The sequence below is a fragment of the Tachysurus fulvidraco genome, chromosome 7, assembly GCF_022655615.1.
Source record: "Tachysurus fulvidraco isolate hzauxx_2018 chromosome 7, HZAU_PFXX_2.0, whole genome shotgun sequence".
Classification (NCBI taxonomy): Eukaryota; Metazoa; Chordata; class Actinopteri; order Siluriformes; family Bagridae; genus Tachysurus; species Tachysurus fulvidraco.
In genome coordinates this window covers 1,524,187-1,543,342 of record NC_062524.1, presented here as the reverse complement: position 1 = coordinate 1,543,342, position 19,156 = coordinate 1,524,187, and the positions used below count along the sequence as shown (strand labels likewise).

At 43.0% G+C, this 19,156-nt stretch overlaps 2 protein-coding genes across 2 annotated transcripts in view; both read left to right on the top strand.

The window, feature by feature from the left end:
* Positions 1 to 19,156, top strand: part of LOC113650579 — a 54,709-nt gene that overhangs the window by 17,070 nt on the left and 18,483 nt on the right. The gene's annotated exons all lie outside the window — the stretch shown is intronic.
* Positions 1,328 to 6,149, top strand: LOC125145228. The gene is made up of 2 exons (XM_047816489.1): positions 1,328 to 2,674; positions 5,020 to 6,149. Exons 1-2 carry the CDS (start codon positions 2,193 to 2,195, stop codon positions 5,330 to 5,332), a joined length of 795 nt encoding a protein of 264 aa, XP_047672445.1. The 5' UTR covers positions 1,328 to 2,192; the 3' UTR covers positions 5,333 to 6,149.

Below are 19,156 nucleotides of genomic sequence, written 5' to 3'. Positions count from 1 at the left end.
TGGAAAAGGTTGAGAAAGAGTTGCTCGCCATTCTCCCTGCTGCTGCTCCAGAAGAGATAAAAAGCATTTGAGCAGCTGTTCAACGTAGATTCAGAGAGGAAGGTTAAATCTAACTGAATAAACAGCTCAGTATCCAACTTTCAACAACTTTATCATATGAAAAAAAAAAAAAACTACAGCATGAAAAGACGTTTATTATACTATTATAGAATTGTTCAGATTTACTAATGTATTTACCTGAGCCACATGGACAGTTTTGTTTGCTTGATCCAGTTGAACTGCCCCACCAATAATCATGGCAGGACCTGAAGAAACAAACTATAGAGTCAGAACAGACACTCACATGAAGGTTATGATGATGAAACAGTTCAGATGTCATTATTTTTATTGTATGCTGTAATTCTCAGCTGCAATCCATCCGATGATCGGTATAAACAACACTCCTGCCCCAACACCTGTGACGATTTCAGCATCACGTTTCCTTTTCTGCTGAGCCTGAAGTGTTTTTATTGCTGAATCCAGATTTCTCCTGGTCTGCTCCACAGCTCCCTGAGATACACTGAGTAAAATATTCATTTGATTCCTTCTCTTTCCTAAAGTTGTCTAAAGTTAGATTTGTGTCCTTCATCTCCTGCTCGAGTATCCCCTCCTCTTGTATCAGTCTCTCTAAGTTTTCATCCAGACTCTTTAACCCTGAACTGGCTTCCTGTTCTGACTGCTTCAGGAGCTGATGAGCCTGTTCTATCTGCTGTCTGATGTAGTCATAGTTGGAGCATTTCACAGTTACAGGATCCACATCTGCCTCAATAAGAGCCTTATAGACTTCATTCAGGGAGGAGACCCCACCTTTCAGTGGAATGAGAACAGCTTCAGCTGTGTTCTTCAGCACAACTCTGTAGGGACAAATATAAATTACAGGCAAGAAAACAAGACCAAGCTGACTATTATTTTGAATAATTATTATGTTTAGAAAAAATTAAGTTTTACATTTTTTTGACTAATAAAAAATACATTTAAATATAATGTAAAAATAATGTATAATGTCATTACTGGTTTTTAACTTACTCTGGCAAACAAATTATACCCAGTGGCAAACAAATTATACCCAGTGAATATCAAAAGAAATATGATGGTTGTACAGGTTATAACAGACCTCTTCAGGGATAGTTTTCACATATATTAATTCATTCATTTACTACCTCTTATCCGAACTTCTCAGGTGTCATCGGGCATCAAGGCAGGATACACCCTGGACAGAGTGGCAACCCATCGCGGGGCACACACACACACACTCTCATTCACTCAGAACACACCAGAGATGCCAATCAACCTACCATGCAAGTCTTTGCACGGGGAGAACATGCAACTCCACACACACAAGGTGGAGGTGGGAATCAAACCCTGACCCTGGAGGTGTGAGGCGAATGTGCTTAACCACTAAGCTACCGTGCACCTGGTGGATTCTGGGCAAGGCGCTCTGAACTACTGAATGTGGAGTATGAATACTTATCTAAATTAGATTTTTAAAATTTACTTTAAAATATTTACAGAAAGTTAATCTTTTATTCTGAATATATTGTAGAGATGTTTTATATACACATGTGTGAGCATGAGGACAAGTGCTGTTTAATATACGAGCATTATTACTGAGGGAAAATGCACAAAGGTGACAAACGTAATTGATCCATGGTTTAGGGGATTGAAACCCTGTGATTGAGAACCTCCACTGAACGAGCCCAAAGGTGGTCCTGATCATTAAAGTATTCAATCTAAAGCCATGGTCTTAGTCTACTGCCTAGTGGATGGGAAATAATGGCAATGGATTTGGTTGAAGGCAAAGAAGCTGAAGAATACTAGAACCTGAAGCTGTTTGCTTTGATGAAACTTTTTTTTAGTAAATCTGCAGAAATCCTAAAATGCACAGAGAAAATTCAAGAGTTTGTGATTGAAAACACAATTAACTGGAAAGATTTGTATGATCAAAAACACAAAACTACAAAGACAAATTTTCAGGCAGATCAGTTCAAACAAATCGGGGAGAGTTAAAAAAAAAAAAAAGCCCAAACTGCAAATCAAAAGAGGAATCTCAAAACATCTGTACCAAAGGCATTGAGATCTGTGAAGAACTAGCAAAGTATACACCAGAACACAAAAGGGAGGAAGCCAAAACAAATGAGTTGATTAAACCACCAATGATGTATGAAGAAGAAAGTAAACCTGGGAAGGTGAAAGCTTCACAAAGGGCATCAGATAATGCCAGGTTCCGCATAGAGCAGAGCCATGCTCAACTGGACAAGACCAGAGAGACCTATGAGAAGAGTGTAGAGAACATGGAGAAGAACCAAAAGGAGCTGACTGACATCCTGATCACCATGAGGAAGTGTGAGATCAAAGAGATCGACTTTAACACCGCTATACAAATGTTGGTTAAGGGCATGGATGCCATGGGGAGAGTGAAGGAGCAGTGGGAGAAGATGGTGCGCTTCTTTCAGATGGTGTCCAACATCGTGAAAATCAGTCTGACCAAAACCCTTAAAGATTTTGTATCCACATCTGAGAAGACACAGACGCTTTCCTACAACGCAAAGCTCTTCTCCAAAGATCTGCTCTACAATCAAGCTTTTCAAGCCACTAACATCGCCAACCTTGTGAACATGATCTCTACAACCTACACATTTACATTTACATTTACAGCATTTGGCAGACGCCCTTATCCAGAGCGACGTACATAAGTGCTTAAATCTCTAACACTGAATACATTAATGCTGGTTCACTAGGTTACATACTTAAGATACCATGAGTTTAAAACATTTGTTCAAAGTTACAATGAAAAAGTGTCAAAGGTTTTTTTTTTTTTTTTTTTTTTTTTTTTTTTTTTTTTTTTAAATGCAAAAGATAAGGAAAAAAGTGCTAGTTGAAGTGCTTCCTGAATAAGTAGGTCTTCAACCGCCGCTTGAAAATAGCCAGTGACTCGGCTGTCCGGACCTCTATGGGAAGTTCATTCCACCACCTTGGTGCCAGTACAGAGAAGAGTCTTGTAGTATACTTGCCTCTTACCCTGAGAGATGGTGGAACCAGTCGAGCAGTGCTGGTAGATCGGAGGTTGCGGGGTGCAGTGCGAGGAATGATGAGGGCTTTGAGGTAAGAGGGGGCTGGTCCATTTTTGGCTTTGTAGGCCAGCATCAGTGTTTTGAACCGGATGCGTGCAGCTACCGGAAGCCAGTGGAGGGATCGCAGTAGCGGGGTGGTATGCGAGAACTTTGGCAGGTTGAAAACAAGCCGGGCAGCTGCATTTTGGATCATTTGCAGAGGACGGATTGCGTTCATAGGTAGACCTGCCAGCAGTGCATTGCAGTAATCCAGTCTAGAAATGACAAGAGACTGAACAAGTACCTGGGCAGTCTGTGTGGACAAAAATGGCCGAATCCTTCTAATGTTGTAGAGAAGAAACCGACATGAGCGAGTCACATTTGCAACATGAGAGGAAAAGGACAGTTGATTGTCCATGGTTACCCCAAGGTTGCGAGCTGTGGCTGAAGGGGAGATCAGATCGTTGTGCAAGGATATAGCAAGATCGTGACCTGGGGATGGATCACCTGGGATGAACAGCAGTTCAGTTTTGCTAGGATTGAGCTTTAACTGATGAGCAGTCATCCATGATGAAATTTCTGCCAGACATGCTGAGATCCGGTCAGAAGCTGTGGCATCTGAGGGTGGGAAAGAGAAGATAAGTTGTGTATCATCAGCATAGCAGTGGTAAGAGAACCCATGTGATGAAATAACTTCACCAAGAGAGTGAGTATACAAGGAGAAAAGAAGAGGACCAAGTACTGAGCCCTGTGGGACGCCAGTGGAGAGTCTGCGTGGAGCAGATGTCACTCCCCTCCATGTTACTTGATATGAGCGTCCTTCCAGGTAGGAGGCAAACCATTCCCAAGCTGATCCGCAAATCCCAAGACTCTTGAGGGAGGATAAGAGAGTCTTGTGGTTGACCGTATCAAACGCTGCTGAAAGGTCAAGGAGGATAAGGACGGATGATAGTTTGGCTGATCTAGCAGTATGTAGCTTCTCAGAGACATCCAAAAGGGCTGTCTCTGTAGAGTGAGCTGCTTTAAAGCCAGACTGTTTGGGATCTTGGAGGTTGTTCTGTGAGAGATAGACAGACAGTTGATTATAGACAATGCGTTCAAGAATTTTTGAAAGAAATGAGAGAAGTGATACCGGTCTGTAGTTACTGATGTCTGATGGATCCAGAGCAGGTTTCTTTAGGATGGGAATAACCCTTGCTCTCTTGAAAGTAGTTGGTACCTGACCAGATGCTATGGATCTATTGACGATAGTAGAAATGAAGGGCAAGAGGTCTTGTGAGATGGTCTGGAGCATAGTGGTAGGGAGTGGATCCAATGGGCAGGTGGTAGGATTGCAGGACTGGATGAGTTGTAAAATCTCTTCTGCTGCCACAGTTGAAAAATGTGACAACGAAGGTGTAGGGGAATCCATACTCTGAGATGCAAGTGCAGTCGGGGCTGAAGTGAAGGTCCGGCAGATTTCCTCAATCTTCTCCTGGTAGAAAGAAGCAAAGTCTTCTGCAGTCAGGGAGGATGAAGAAGGTGGAGCCGGGGGGTTGAGCAGAGAAGAGATGATGTTGTGGAATTTCCGAGGGTCATGTGAGGAAGCTTCAAGCTTTTCCTTGTAGAAGGAAGTCTTGGCAGAAGTCACATCTGAGGAGAACTTGACAAGAAGTGTTCTGTAAAAATCAAGATCTGCATCAAGTTGTGATTTCTTCCACTTTCTCTCTGATGATCTTAGCTCTCTTCGATTGTTGCGCAGCACATCTGAAAGCCAAGGAGCAGAAGAAGAAGTTTTCTTGGGTTTAGCGAACATAGGGCAGAGGGAGTCCATAGTTGAGGAAAGAGATGAGAGGAAAGTATCTGTGGCTGAGTCTAAGGGTAGTGAGGAAAAAGACTTAGCATCAGGAAGGGAAGAAAGAGTGCCAGAAGCTACAGATGAAGGTGAGACAGAGGTGTCCACCAAGCACATCATGGATCGTGTCAGCTCTCTGGGAAAACTGATGGCCAGGGACAAGGAAAAGCCAGAGTTTCAGTTTGGGGTTGAGCAGCTAAGGAACTCATGTGATGGGGCTCAGAAAGCAATCATAGTCCTTGTCCTCAAGAACAAGAAGGAGTTTGAAGAGAAGAGTCTTGCAAGACTGGAGAAGGTTGCTAAAGAGTTGCTCGCCATTCTACCTGCTGCTGCTCCAGAAGAGATAAAGCGCATTCAAGCAGCTGTTAAAAGTGTATTCACAGAAGAAGATGAATCAGCCTACGCTTGAGTATGTAGCTTATTTCACTCAGCACAACAAATGAACCACATAGAACATAAATATAGAACAAGGGAGACACACACACAAACAGACAGACACACACAGACAGACACAGACACACACACACACAGACACACTCACACACAGACACAGACACACAAAGACACACAAACATACACCTGAGTGAATGAACAAAAGTATCAAACGTGCATTATAATGTAATTAGCACAGTGTTCGTATTCAAGCTTCTTGTCACATGTGATCATAAATATCATGTGAGCATCATATCATTCATTTTTGTCACTTTTAATTAACTTGATTTTTTTCTAATTACATTTATATTACAAATATAATACTCACAGGTAATATTCTTGTGTATGTTAATATATGTGTATGTATTAATGCTCGGTCTTAACAGTAAAGTGACAAAATTATTCTGCACTTCAAACTATTCTCTAATACCACAATATAACGTATAACTTTTTCCCATTAACTTTGCATTTAACAAAAAATAAAGATTTCTTACTTGTGTGTATTATTTAGTACTCAGTAGTTTCTTAAGTGATAAATTTCTAAAATAATAAAAGTCGTTTACTTCACCTCCTTCTTCAGGTTTACAATTATAAAGACTAAACTCTTATAAATGGATGTTTTTATTATTTTTTCAGTGTTAGTGTTGATGTTAAATTGGTCCTCTATCACTGTACCAACCCAAATGTACCAGAAAAATCCACAAGAAGATTCTGACAAAAAAAATTATTGCCGTACAATTTGGATTTGTTTGTTTGCACTTTACCAGAATAAACGCTCTCTGCAATTTCATTCATTTTGTCTACTTTTCTGATTTCCCCTTGGGGATTAATAAAGTTCTCCACTAATAATACTTTGTTGTAACACTTGTTAAGCTATTGTAAGAGGGACTATACACTCTCAGATGAACCTCCAGTCTCCTGCAAATGGGTCCATCAGAATAATGCAGGCATTCATGAGAATATGGAACTTTTCCTACTTTTATTAGTTAGCGTGAGGTTTTGAACACCATATGTCACAACTTATTACACAACAACGTGTTTGTGTGTGTGAGTGTGTGAGTGTGTGTGTGGGTGCATGTGTGTTTGTGTGTATGTGAGAGTGTGTGGGCACGTGTGTGTGTGTATGATTTTGTGTGTGTGTGTGTGTGTGTGTGTGTGTGTGTGTGTGTATGTGTGTGTATGATTGTGTGTGTGTGTGTGTGTGTGTGTGTGTGTGTGTGTGTGTGTGTGTGTGTATGTGTGCATGGCTATCTTTGAGATACTGTGTTTCTCTCATATTGAGAAGTGTTGCCATACAGCACCCTCTGCTGTTAACTTATGTTTTGATTCTGTTTGCTTATTTATTTATTTATTTATTTATTTGTTTGTTTGTTTGTTTGTTTTTTTTATTTATTTATTCATTCATTCATTCATTCATTAAAAAAACAAAAAAAATCTGCACATATTTTAATTCAATTAATATCTTTAGCAAGGTTCCACACTAATCCATGTCCTTAGCTGGTCTTTAGCAAACTGTTTGCAGGCTTTCTTGTGCATCATCTTTAAAAGAGACTTCCTTCTGGGACGACAGCCATGCAGACCATTGATGCAGTGTGGGGCATATACACTCACAATTACAGACCTTTACAAGTACAGGACAGAAAGAGTTAGATAAGCTTATTACTACAGCTAAATAAACATATTGTGTGTTAGATCACATTCCACTAAATTACTGAAAGAAGTGAGCCTCTTCTTAATATTATTAACTCCTAGTTATCTTTAGGTTACGTCCCTAAATCCTTCAAGTTGTCATTTTAGATCCTAACAAACTATCAAATCCCTTTTCAAACCTTCACTTTGTCTAAAATACTTGAAAAGGTTGTGTCTGTTCAACTGAGCTCCTTCTTACAGGAGAACAACATCTTTGAAGAGTTTCAGTCAGGTTTCAGGCCCCATCATAGCACAGAAACTGCACTTGTTAAAGTTACAAATGACTTGTTCTTAGCTTCAGACCAAGACTGTATGTCACTATTAGTTCTACTTGACCTTAGTGCTGCATTTGACACTATAGATCACAACATTCTCCTAGATCACTGACAAAATTACACTGGAATTCATGGACAGGCTTTAAGTTGGTTTAGATCCTACCTGTATGATCAAGTCAAGTCAAGTCAATGAGCTTTTATTGTCATTTCAACCATATATAGCTGTTGCAGTACACAGTGACATGAGACAACGTTTCTCCATGATCATGGTGCTACATAAAACAAAGACAGGGATAAGGACATGTAAGTAGTCCTAGCCACATAAAGTGCAACTGTGCAACCTGGTGCAAATAGTGCAGGACAAGACAAATAAGACAGACAAGACAGTGCAGGACAAAAGACAGTGCAGACACAAAGTTATAAGACAATACAAAAAGTACAATAAATACGATACACAAAAAACAATAAACAGTAAACAGAAACAGCACCGACCGACTAGTGTAAATACTGTATGTGAATACTGAATGTTCAAACAATATTTCATGCAGTAACATTAGAATGAACAGTTTCTTAGCAGCAGGTCCTTGGGATAATATATGGAATTGTGCAAAAAACAGCAAATGACTGAAATATTGTATAGTTGTCAGGCGAAGTGAAAGAGGCAGAAGCCGAGGCACCAGCAAAACAGGGTTTAATGAAACGAGCAGGCAGAGTAAACACACTGGAAACAGTAAACAATGATGGGCGCTGGAATGGAGCGAATGTGGTGCTTATATAGGCCAGTGTAATGAGGAGCAGGTGTGCGATTTTGAAGGGCCCAATGAACCGAGGGCTCAACTTGCGGCAGGGCAACTTCAGTTTCAGGTCCTTGGTAGATAGCCACACCAGGTCCCCAGGACGGAAGTGTGGCGATTCCAGCCGCCGAGCGTCGGCGTGTCGGCGGGTGTTGCGGAGGGCTCGATGCAGCTGGGTGTGTGCAGACTCCCACACCATACTACTCTCCCGGAACCAGGAATCGACTGCAGGCACATTGCTAGGCTCGTCCGACCAAGGGAACAGGGGTGGCTGGAACCCCAACACACACTGGAAAGGGGTGAGTCCTGTAGTGTCCTGGCGGAGCGAGTTCTGGGCATACTCAGCCCATATGTAGACCATGATGAACCTCTGGAGATAGGGATGAAGTACCTCATTCATGAACCCCTGGAAGACGGCTGGAGCAATGGATAAGCCATACGGCATGACCCAGTATTCATAGTGCCCCAAGGGTGTGATGAAGGCAGTCTTCCACTCGTTTCCCTTCCTTATGCGGATTAGGTTGTACGCGCTACGGAGATCAAGCTTGGTGAAAGGTCCTCCAGAACAGCAGGCACAAGTGGGAGGGGGTACGGAAGAGGAGCGATTTGGGAGTTCAGCTGCCGGTAATCAATACAGGGGCGAAGACCTCCATCCTTCTTTCCCACGAAGAAGAAGCTGGATGCTGCTGTGTGATAAACCCCTGACGAAGAGCCTGCTGGAAGTATTCCTCCATTGCTTGGTGTTCAGGAGTGGACAGCGGGTACACACGGCCCTTGGGTAGCTTAGCACCAGGGAGCAGATGAATGCAGCATTTCCAGGGTCGATGAGGGGGGAGACAGGTGGCGGCCTGGGCACTGAACAAGTCCTCAAAGTCAAGGTACTCCTCGGGGATGTTCACCCGAGTTGTAGTCATAGCCTTCTCCACCCGGGTGGCGCCGATCATAGCCCCCTGGAACCGCATCGGAAGCTGGGGAGACAGTGCTCCTTACAGTGGAGACTCCACTCCAGGACGTCACAGGGATCCCAGGAGCACCTCGGCGCATGCTTTTGTAACCATGGTCTCCCCAGGATCACACTGACGGTGGAACACTCCAGGACCAGGAACCTGATCTCCTCTTGATGGAATAGCCCCACTTGGAGCGTCACTACCGGTGTGCTTCACCCACCCCTTTCCCCTTTGGCAGCCCCTCTCTCGGGGGAAGGGTAAGCGGTCAAGACAGCCTGGGAGATGAAGTTCCCCGCCGAGCCAGAATCAACTAGGGCACGTACAGAGATAGATAGAGTGGGGGTTAGAAGAGACACAGTGAGCTTGGATAAGGGTGAGATGTCAGTGGAGAGCTCAACAGTACTCACCACAGCACGAACGGGGTGTGTGGGGCATCGAGTGACAGAATGTCCCGGTGATCCGCAGTACAGGCACCTTCCCATGGCCAGGCGGCGGTCCCTTTCTCTCCGGGACAGTCTCTGGGAGCCCAGCTGCATAGGTTTGGCGTCCAGGACGGCCGGTTGAGTAGGAGTGGGAGAAGATGACAGGCTGCCAGGGATGACGGGCTGAGAGAGCCCGATGGATTTCTGGATGAAGCTCTCCAGCCCCACTGCTTGATCTCACAGTGAACACAGTCTGGTTGTGAGGGCCTGAATGCTTCGGTACCTTTTTCCAGACGGCAGGAGGGTGAAGAGTGTGTGTGAGGGGTCTGTGGGGTCATCCACAATGCTGTTGGCTTTGCGGATGCAGCGTGTGGTGTAAGTGTCCATGATAGAGGGAAGAGAGACCCCAATGATCTTCTCCGCTGTCTTCACTATCCGCTGCAGGGTTTTGTGATCCGAGATCGTACAGTTCCCAAACCAGACAGTGATGCAGCTGCTCAGAATGCTCTTAATGGTCCCTCTGTAGAACATGGTCTGGGTGGGGGGAGGGAGATGTGCCTTTCTCAGCCTTTGTAGGAAGTAGAGACGCTGCTGGGCTTCCTTGGTGATGGCGCTGGTGTTGAATGACAAGGTGAGGTTCTCCACTAGATGAACACCAAGATATTTGGTGCTCTTGACGACCTCTACAGATGATCCGTCAATGTTCAGCGGAGAGTGGTCGCTCTGTGCTCTCCTGAAGTCCACAACCACTTCTTTAGTTCTATCCACATTCAGAGATAGATTGTAGGCTCTACACCAGGCAGTTAGTTGTTGCATCTCCTCCCTGTATGCTGACTCGTCATTCTTGTTGATGAGACCCACCACAGTCGTGTCATCGGTGAACTTGATGATATGGTTTGATCTGTGCATTGCTGCACAGTCGTGAGTCAGCAGAGTGAACAGCAGTGGACTGTCCACGCAGCCTTGAGGAGCTCCAGTGTTCAGTGTGGTGGTGCTGGAGATGCTGTTCCCGATCCGGACTGACTGAGGTCTCCCAGTCAGGAAGTCCAGGATCCAGTTGCAGAGGGTGGTGTTTAGTCTCAGCAGGCTCAGCTTCCCAATCAGGTGCTGAGGGATGATTGTATTGAATGCTGAACTAAATGTATCAATACCATTTTGTAGAATTAAATGGTGAATCCTCCAGTTTATTGTCAGTTAATTATGGGGTCCCTCAATGATCAGTTCTAGGACCGCTGCTTTTCTCAATATACATGTTTCCATTAGGGAACATCATTAGAAGGCATGGGATTAGTTTCCATTGTTATGCTGACGATACACAGTTATATATCTCATAAAAACCAGATGAAATAGCTAATTTCTTTTAATAAAGTGTATCACTTAAAGAGATAAAATATTGGAATAACTCTAATTTTAATTCTGACTTATTTTTCCAAAAACCAGTACACAGAAACTCTCACACTTTAACTTCCATTTAGAACGATTTACTGTTACTAGTAGCTCAACAGTGAAAGACCTGGTGTTATACTGGACAGCAACTTGTCTTTAAAATCATATAACCCGTATTACAAACACAGCCTTCTTCCACCTTAGAAATATTGCCAAGCTGAGAAACATCCTGTCTGTATCTGATGCTGAGAAGCTAGTTCATGCGTTCATGATCTCTAGACTGGACTATTGTAATGCATTACTAGGTGGTTGTCCTGCATCTTTAATAAATAGGCTACAGTTAGTCCAAAATGCAGCTGCCAGAGTTCTCACTAGGACAAGAAAGTATGACCATATAACCCCAGTTTTATCATCTCTACACTGGCTACCTGTTAAGTTTAGAACTGATTACAAACTGTTGCTACTTATGCGTATAATTGCGTATAAGGACAGTATGTCCAGCTACAGACAGGCTCTAAAAGCTGCCAGGGCTGAGCATCTGAGCAAACTCATAGAAAATAACCAGAACAACCCCAGGTTTTTATTTAGCACAGTGGCTAGATTAACAAAAAAAAAACAACAGAGAACTGAACACACTTCCAAAGTTCACTAGTGAGGAATTTATGAGATTCTTCACTGATAAAATCGAAGGCATCAGGAATAAAATAGGTGACGCTTAACAGTCTTTCAAGTTGGCAGTCATTAGGCCACTCAACAAAAAACCTAACTTAGATCCAAATGAACTATCAAATTACAGACCCATTTCACACCTTCCATTTATGTCTAAAATACTAGAAAAGTTTAATTTCCACTGCTATGCTGACAATACACAGTTATATATCTCATCAAAACTAGATGAAATAGCCAAAGTGTCCAAATTAACTCAATGTCAGAGAGATAAAAGACTGGATGAGCTGCAACTTCCTGTTGTTAAACTCGGATAAGACAGAAGTACTACTTATAGTTCCAAAAACCAGTACCCAGAAACTCTTACAAATTAATTTCCATTTAGAGGGATGTACTGTTACTAGTAGCTCGACAGTGAAAAACCTGGGTGTTATATTAGACAGCAACTTGTCTTTTGAAAATAATATCACCCAGTCCAAAATGCAGCTGCCAGAGATCTCACTAGGACAAGAAAGTATGACCATATAACCCCAATTTTATCATCTCTACACTGGCTACCTGTTAAGTTTAGAATTGATTACAAACTGCTGCTACTCACGTATAAGGCTCTTAATGGTTTATAAATGGTAATATATGTAAAAGAAAAAGAAAAAGATTACAAATAAAAACTTCCTTCAAATAATCAAACAGTACTTTGAATAAGTAAAAGGTATTAAGATGCAAAGATTATAACAAACCAAGAAACACTCTCCAAGTGTAAACTTGCATTTGTTCTATGATGCAACTAAAGTATAACATGCACTAGGCTGCTTACAATAGAATGCACACTCAATGTGATTCAAGGCAGGCTTTTATACTTTTTTACTGTGGCCAGATTTGGCTGTCAGGTTTGGTTGGCTTTGTGCCCTTTAGATGGCTACCATCTTATTTCATAAATACTTCTTGGATTCTCAAACATATCTCGCCAGCCGACTCTGTGTGCGCTGATTATTTCTTTTCTTCTCTAAACTCACGGTTAACACTTCTGTATATGGTCATACTTCCTGCAACTTCTCAGGCTGTGATTATATGGAACTGAAGCTTTCTTTTGCCGTGGAATTTGACAGCAAGCTATAAAACACTGTGCATGCAGATTACTCCCCGCGAATACACAGAAGGCTTTACTCTTAATAGCAGGCCTTGAAACACGTGTGTGCAGATACTCTCAGTAATACACAGTAGGCTTTATAAGTGTTTACTACTAGAAAGTTTACAGTAAAATACACAAGATTAATCTAATCAACTCTATTACATGAGGATACATGATTATAAGTAAAAGAAAAGCATTTCAGAATTTTTCTTGAACATTCTGAAAATAAAACATAATAACACATAATGCATTATAGTCTTCTTTTTTCTTTTGGAATCTTCTCCAGCTGTCTAGGTACAGCGTCTGATCCCTCAGTGTCTTCTTTTAAACACTCATATTCAGATCTTTTAACTCTTCAACCAATTCTTCAACCTTTTGGATTTTTACATCAATCTTTCTTTGTTTCTTCCCCTTACGTTTAGCTTTTCTTTCCCTATTTCTCCTTCTCTTTGTATTATCTATGTCCGTCTGTCTATTGACGGATAAGTTAATAATTGGTCGTGGTGTACCTTGATATTTATTATTATTTATTTGCTGAGAACCAGTATTAAGAAAATCAGTATCAGGTATGTAGAGTTCTGTAACTCCATCCAGTACATGCCGGTGTCTGATAACATCTCTTGCATGCCTCTGGCCCACAACATCAGCCGTAATACATTATACATAATACATCCCATAATACTGTGCATTATTATATCAGACTTGCAAATATTATGAACAGCAGATATGTTAATCTCTGTCCACTGCTTCTCTCTTTCTACCCATACTGAGGCATCCAGAAACTCTACCAGCTCCGATCGTCTTCCGTGCGATGAAGTTTTTGGACCTCCACTAAGATGAGGGTGACTCAGTGAATCCTGAGGCATCTAGAGACCTATCAGCTACAGTTAGACTCTGCTATACTAAAAAGATGTGAACTCCATTTGATCCTTTGCATCTATACAACATCTGTTTGACTGTATTTTTATAATCACACCCTCCAGTGTCACCCATATGAGGATGGGTTCCCGGTTCCTCTCAAGGTTTCTTCCTTACCATCTAAGGGAGTTTTCCTTGCCACTGCTGCCTGAGTCACCTCAGACACGCTCATTGGGGATATATACAAACACATTGTGAACTAAATATATCTAATATTAATCTTGAATTTTGCATTCTATTAAGCTTTATTTTATTCTTTATATTAACCTTATGTTCTATGTTTATGTTCTGTAAAGCTGCTTTGAGACAATGTCAATTGTAAAAAGCGCTATACAAATAAAACTTGAATTGAATTGAATTGAACTGGTATAACTGTCACAGAACCCCCATTCTTCGTACACCTCTTTTGAGGGCATCCACTGGGTCTTGGGGCTGGCCTCAGGGTGGGTTCATTGGAACTCATCTGTGAGAGAAGAGTCTAGGGTGTCGTGCGCTTTTAGCCAGGACCTCTCTTCTGCACTGTATCCCTTCCAGTTCACTAGGTATTACAGTAAATCTGTGCCTTATATTGGAGTCTAACATTTCTCTTACAAGGTAGGTGGGTGCCCCCTCAATTCCGATGGGTGAGGGTGGTTCGGTGGTTGGGTCATTCCTGGCAATACTGCTGTGAGACAAAGAGAGACATGGCAGGTGTGGGACACACCTGCCATGTCTCGCTGTGAGACAAAGAGAGACATGGCAGGTGTGGGACACACGATATTGGGTCATGTATCCCTGAGAGTTGTGAAGAACAGTAAAAATCATTTACATTTTAAATTCTCATTCACACGTCCTCCTTTTCCACAAAACAATCCTGTAGCCGCTGGAGAGGTAGATGGTTTTATGTAGCCATTGCTCAAGGCCACCTTGATATAGCTTTCCATTGAGTTGTCAGGATCCAGCCTGGACTTTTGGCCATGTGCTTTTGTTTATGTTATGTGTCATTTGTCTGCCCCGCCCTTGTTTATTCCACCATGCCTATGCACACCTGTTCCTTAGGTTTTAATTGTCATGAGTATTTAGCCGTGCTGCGTTGCCTATGGCAGTACGGAATCCTCATTGTTTGTCATCATTTGTCAAGTTTTTGATTGGGTCTGTGGTCTAGTGGTGTTCATTTGAATTAATAAACCAGTTTATTTTAGCTATCCTGCATTTGGGTCTATTTTTATTTGTGCATCACTGACATGTGAAGTGAAGATGGAGGGAGAGGTGCAGTACTAGATACTGGGTGTTTCCTGGTTTAAACTCCGGATGGCCTGTGGGAAGAAGTTTCTCCTCATTCTCTCTGTGTTTGCTTTCAAGGAGTGGAAGCATTTCCCTGAATGCAACAAAGAAAAGAGTCCATTGTTGGGATGTCTGAGATCCTTTACAATCTTCCTGGCCCTGGTCCAGCACTGCATACTGCAGGTCAGGGAGCTCGATGTGGATGGTACATTCAGCTGACCGCACTACCCTCTGGAGGGCTCGCCTGTCCTGCATAGTGCTGTTCCCAGTGTTGTGTCAGGATGCTCTCAATTGTGCAGGTGAAGAAAGTTTTTAGCACGAGAGGACAGTTTGAAGTCCCTTGAGCATCTCAGGTGGTACAGACGCTGCCGGGCCTTCTTCACTAGGGTGTTGATGTGACGGGACCAAGACAGGTCCTGTGTGATGTGACCACCTAGGTACCGGAAACTGTTCACTCTCTCTACTGGGGTCCCGTTGATGTTTAGCGGTTGGTATGACCGCTCCAGCTTCATGCTGAAGTCCATCAACTCCTTAGTCTTGCTGACATTCAGGAGAAGATTGTTCTCCTGGCACCATCTTTCGAGGTTTTTAGTCTCCTGTAGCTAGGCCGCCTCATCGTTGTTGGAGATCATGAGGTCCACCAGAGTAACTGCATCAAAGTTCTCTAACACACATTGCGCTGCACAAGTAGACATGGCAACAGCAAGGACTTGCATAATGGTTTACCTAACAGACAAAACCTTGTCCAAAAAATGTTGCTTGAATGTGCTGCATATGTTTACAGATACGTCATTCAAGGCGACAGACACCAGATTTATAACAGAATTGATAGTGCTGAATATAATTCCAGGGTGGTGGCTATTGCTATTATGAGAGCAGAAAGGTTTTGTCCTTTAGCTTCCTTCAGTGCACTCTGATAGGTGGCAAGACTGTCTCTTGACAGAAGAACTTGCAAGAACATCTCCAATGACACCTGCAGCCTATGCTTCTTCCATTTTCACTCAGCCTGTCTACACCGGCACCTGAGGGCCTGAGTTTTATCATTGAGCCAAGGGTCCAATGCATTATTGGTCGACTTTACCTTGTAGGGCGCAACAGAGTCCATAATCTGCGAGCAGATGGTATGGAAGGAGGCGAGGAAACGGTCTGGGCAAAGAGGCAATGCCAATTCAGCAGTAGAGGCGAGATCAGAAACATAAAGGGCAGCAACAAAATCATCGACTGTAGATGATGTAATAATGTGACGTTGAGGGGGGCAGTAGACGTTGGTGCAGGTGGAACAGCACAAATGTCAAACCGTATGAGAGAATGGTCAGAGATGGGAAAATCCATGACCTCACAGGTTGACACAATCACTCCACGAGAGATAATAAATTCAAGAGTGTGACCTAACCTATGGGGGGGACAGGAAATGGATTGAGCCAGATCTAATGAGTCTAAAAGTGCCTTAAATTCATTAGCAGGTTTATCAGAGGGGCAGCAAACACGAATGTTAAAGTCACCACAGATTAGAATGTTGGCAAACTTTGCTAGAAACTCTGTGAGAACTCAAGTAAAAAATTATTTAATTTTAATTCAATTTGGGGCGGCCGGTAGATTACTGCACATAAAATCGGACAGGGTAATGTAAACACAAATACTTGTAACTCGAAGCTGGAATACCCTCTAGTGGACAACTGGCAGCACTTCAGGGACTGTCTATGTATGGTGGCTAACCCCTCACCCCTACACGTTTGCCACGGCGTGTTTAGGTAAAGGTAACCAGAGGGGAGGATTTCCGAAAAGGCGCTGATGTCACCTGGGAGAAGCCAAGTTTCGGTAAGGGAAAACAGATCCAGATTGTGAGAGGAGATGACATCATTGCATTTACCTTTACAGCATTTGGCAGATGCCCTTATCCAGAGCAACATACATAAGTGCTTAAATCTCTAACATTGAATACATTAATGCTGGTTCGCTAGGTTGCATACTTAAGATACCATGAGTTTAAAACATTTGTTCAAAGTTACAATGAAAAAGTGTCAAAGGTTGTATTTTTTTTTATGCAAAAGATAAGGAAAGAAGTGCTAGTTGAAGTGTTTCCTGAATAAGTAGGTCTTCAACCGCAGCTTGAAAATAGCTAGTGACTCAGCTGTCCGGACCTCTAGGGGAAGTTCATTCCACCACCTTGGTGCCAGAACAGAGAAGAGTCTTGTAGTATACTTGCCTCTTACACTGAGTGATGGTGGAACCAGTCGAGCTGTGCTGGTAGATCGGAGGTTGCGGGGTTCAGTGCGAGGAATGATGAGGGCTTTGAGGTAAGAGGGAGCTTGTCCATTTTTGGCTTTGTAGGCCAGCATCAGTGTTTTGAATCTGATGCGTGCAGCTACCAGAAGCCAGTGGAGGGATCGCAGCAGCGGGGTGGTATGCGAGAACTTTGGCAGGTTGAAAACAAGCCGGGCAGCTGCATTTTGGATCATTTGCAGAGGACAGATTGCGTTCATAGGTAGACCGAATGGCCGAATCCTTCTAATGTTGTAGAGAAGAAATCAGAGAGTCACATTAGCAACATGAGAGGAAAAGGACAGTTGATTGTCCATGGTTACCCCAAGGTTGTGAGCTGTGGCTGAAAGGGAGATCAGATCGTTGTGCAAGGATATAGCAAGATCATGACCTGGGGATGAATCACCTGGGATGAACAGCAGTTCAGTTTTGCTAGGATTGAGCTTTAACTGATGAGCAGTCATCCATAATGAAATTTCTGCCAGACATGCTGAGATCCGGTCAGAAGCTGTGGCATCTGAGGGTGGGAAAGAGAAGATAAGTTGTGTATCATCAGCATAGCAGTGGTAAGAGAAGCCATGTGATGAAATAACTTCACCAGGAGAGTGAGTATACAGGGAGAAAAGAAGAGGACCAAGTACTGAGCCCTGTGGGACGCCAGTAAAGAGTCATGATGTCACTCCCCTCCATGTTACCTGATACGAGCGTCCTTCCAGGTAGGAAGCAAACAAATCCCAAGACTCTTAAGGGTGGATAAGAGAGTCTTGTGGTTGACCCGTATCAAACGCTGCTGAAAGGTCAAGGAGGATAAGGATGGATGTCAGTTTGACTGATCTAGCAGCATGTAGCTTCTCAGAGACATTCAAAAGGTCTGTCTCTGTAAAGTGACCCCAATCCACACCTTACAGGAGACTGAAACTACTCCTGATTAATCAGCTGAGAGAACAACAAATACCAACACTATAAAATCAACAATGGTATAGAATATAACACAATTCAAATCACACTACTCTAGAACAAAGTGAGTTAAGCAGATAGTATACAAAAGACAGGAACCTCCTTTACCAGAAGATAATATAATCAAATGTAGAGAGTTAAAGCACATTGAGGATGAATGTTTTGTTATTGAGCGATCTGGTGTTACAAAGTGCCATGCAGAACGTGGACAAGTTGACAGGCGAAGATGTCACACGAGGAATTGGACAGAGATTTCCTTGGAAACAACCCAGGGTGGATGTTTCAGCGCGGCGGGGACACAGAAACGGAATGCCAGTGTTGGAGCCAACCAGCCGAAGCCATCGGTAGCATTCCCGCGATCTTCTAGCATTGTCACATCCTGGTTGATCTTGACCTCTCGGAGAAGAATCCAGGTGAGACCTCAGCCTGACATGTAACCCGCCTCTCCGACCGCATCTTCTGTGGCACTTCCTGCCTGGTAGCAGACAGACAGGGTGTCTCAGGAAAGGAGGAATTAATGTCAACAGTGGCAGTGGTGGTTTAAACGACTGGGTATTTAAGAGGCGATTAGTTGTGCAATGCAGTTCCATCAGCATGGTGCGATCATACACAGTTAATGACAAGACGGTAGAAAAAACATACATGAAAAAACAGAGGAGCAAGTGGCAGGTCAAACACAGCGGCGCCATCTTGGATCTAAGGGTCAGGAACTTGACACTTGCCCTGAGGTCGTCAAGCTTGTTTTCCAGAGAGTGGACATTGGCTAACAGGACACTACTTAAGGGAGCGCGATATGCGCGTGCCATCAGCCGGTTCCTGATGCCGGCTCCTTTCCCTCATGGACGCTGATACGGGTCACATCCTTTGTTTTTCCTCAGGATCTCGCTTGGCCAGAATGGGTCACGGTATAAAAGCAGCAAAGGGTGAGTAGATTGTACTTCAATAGATATAAGGGTGGCTCTGTCATATCTAATGATGACCATCTTGTATAAATATAATGGTATCTATGTAAATAAATATATAAAATAAACAAAAAAATCAAAGCGTAACTGGCAGCCGACCACACGGGTGCCATATTGGAGACATCCTCATA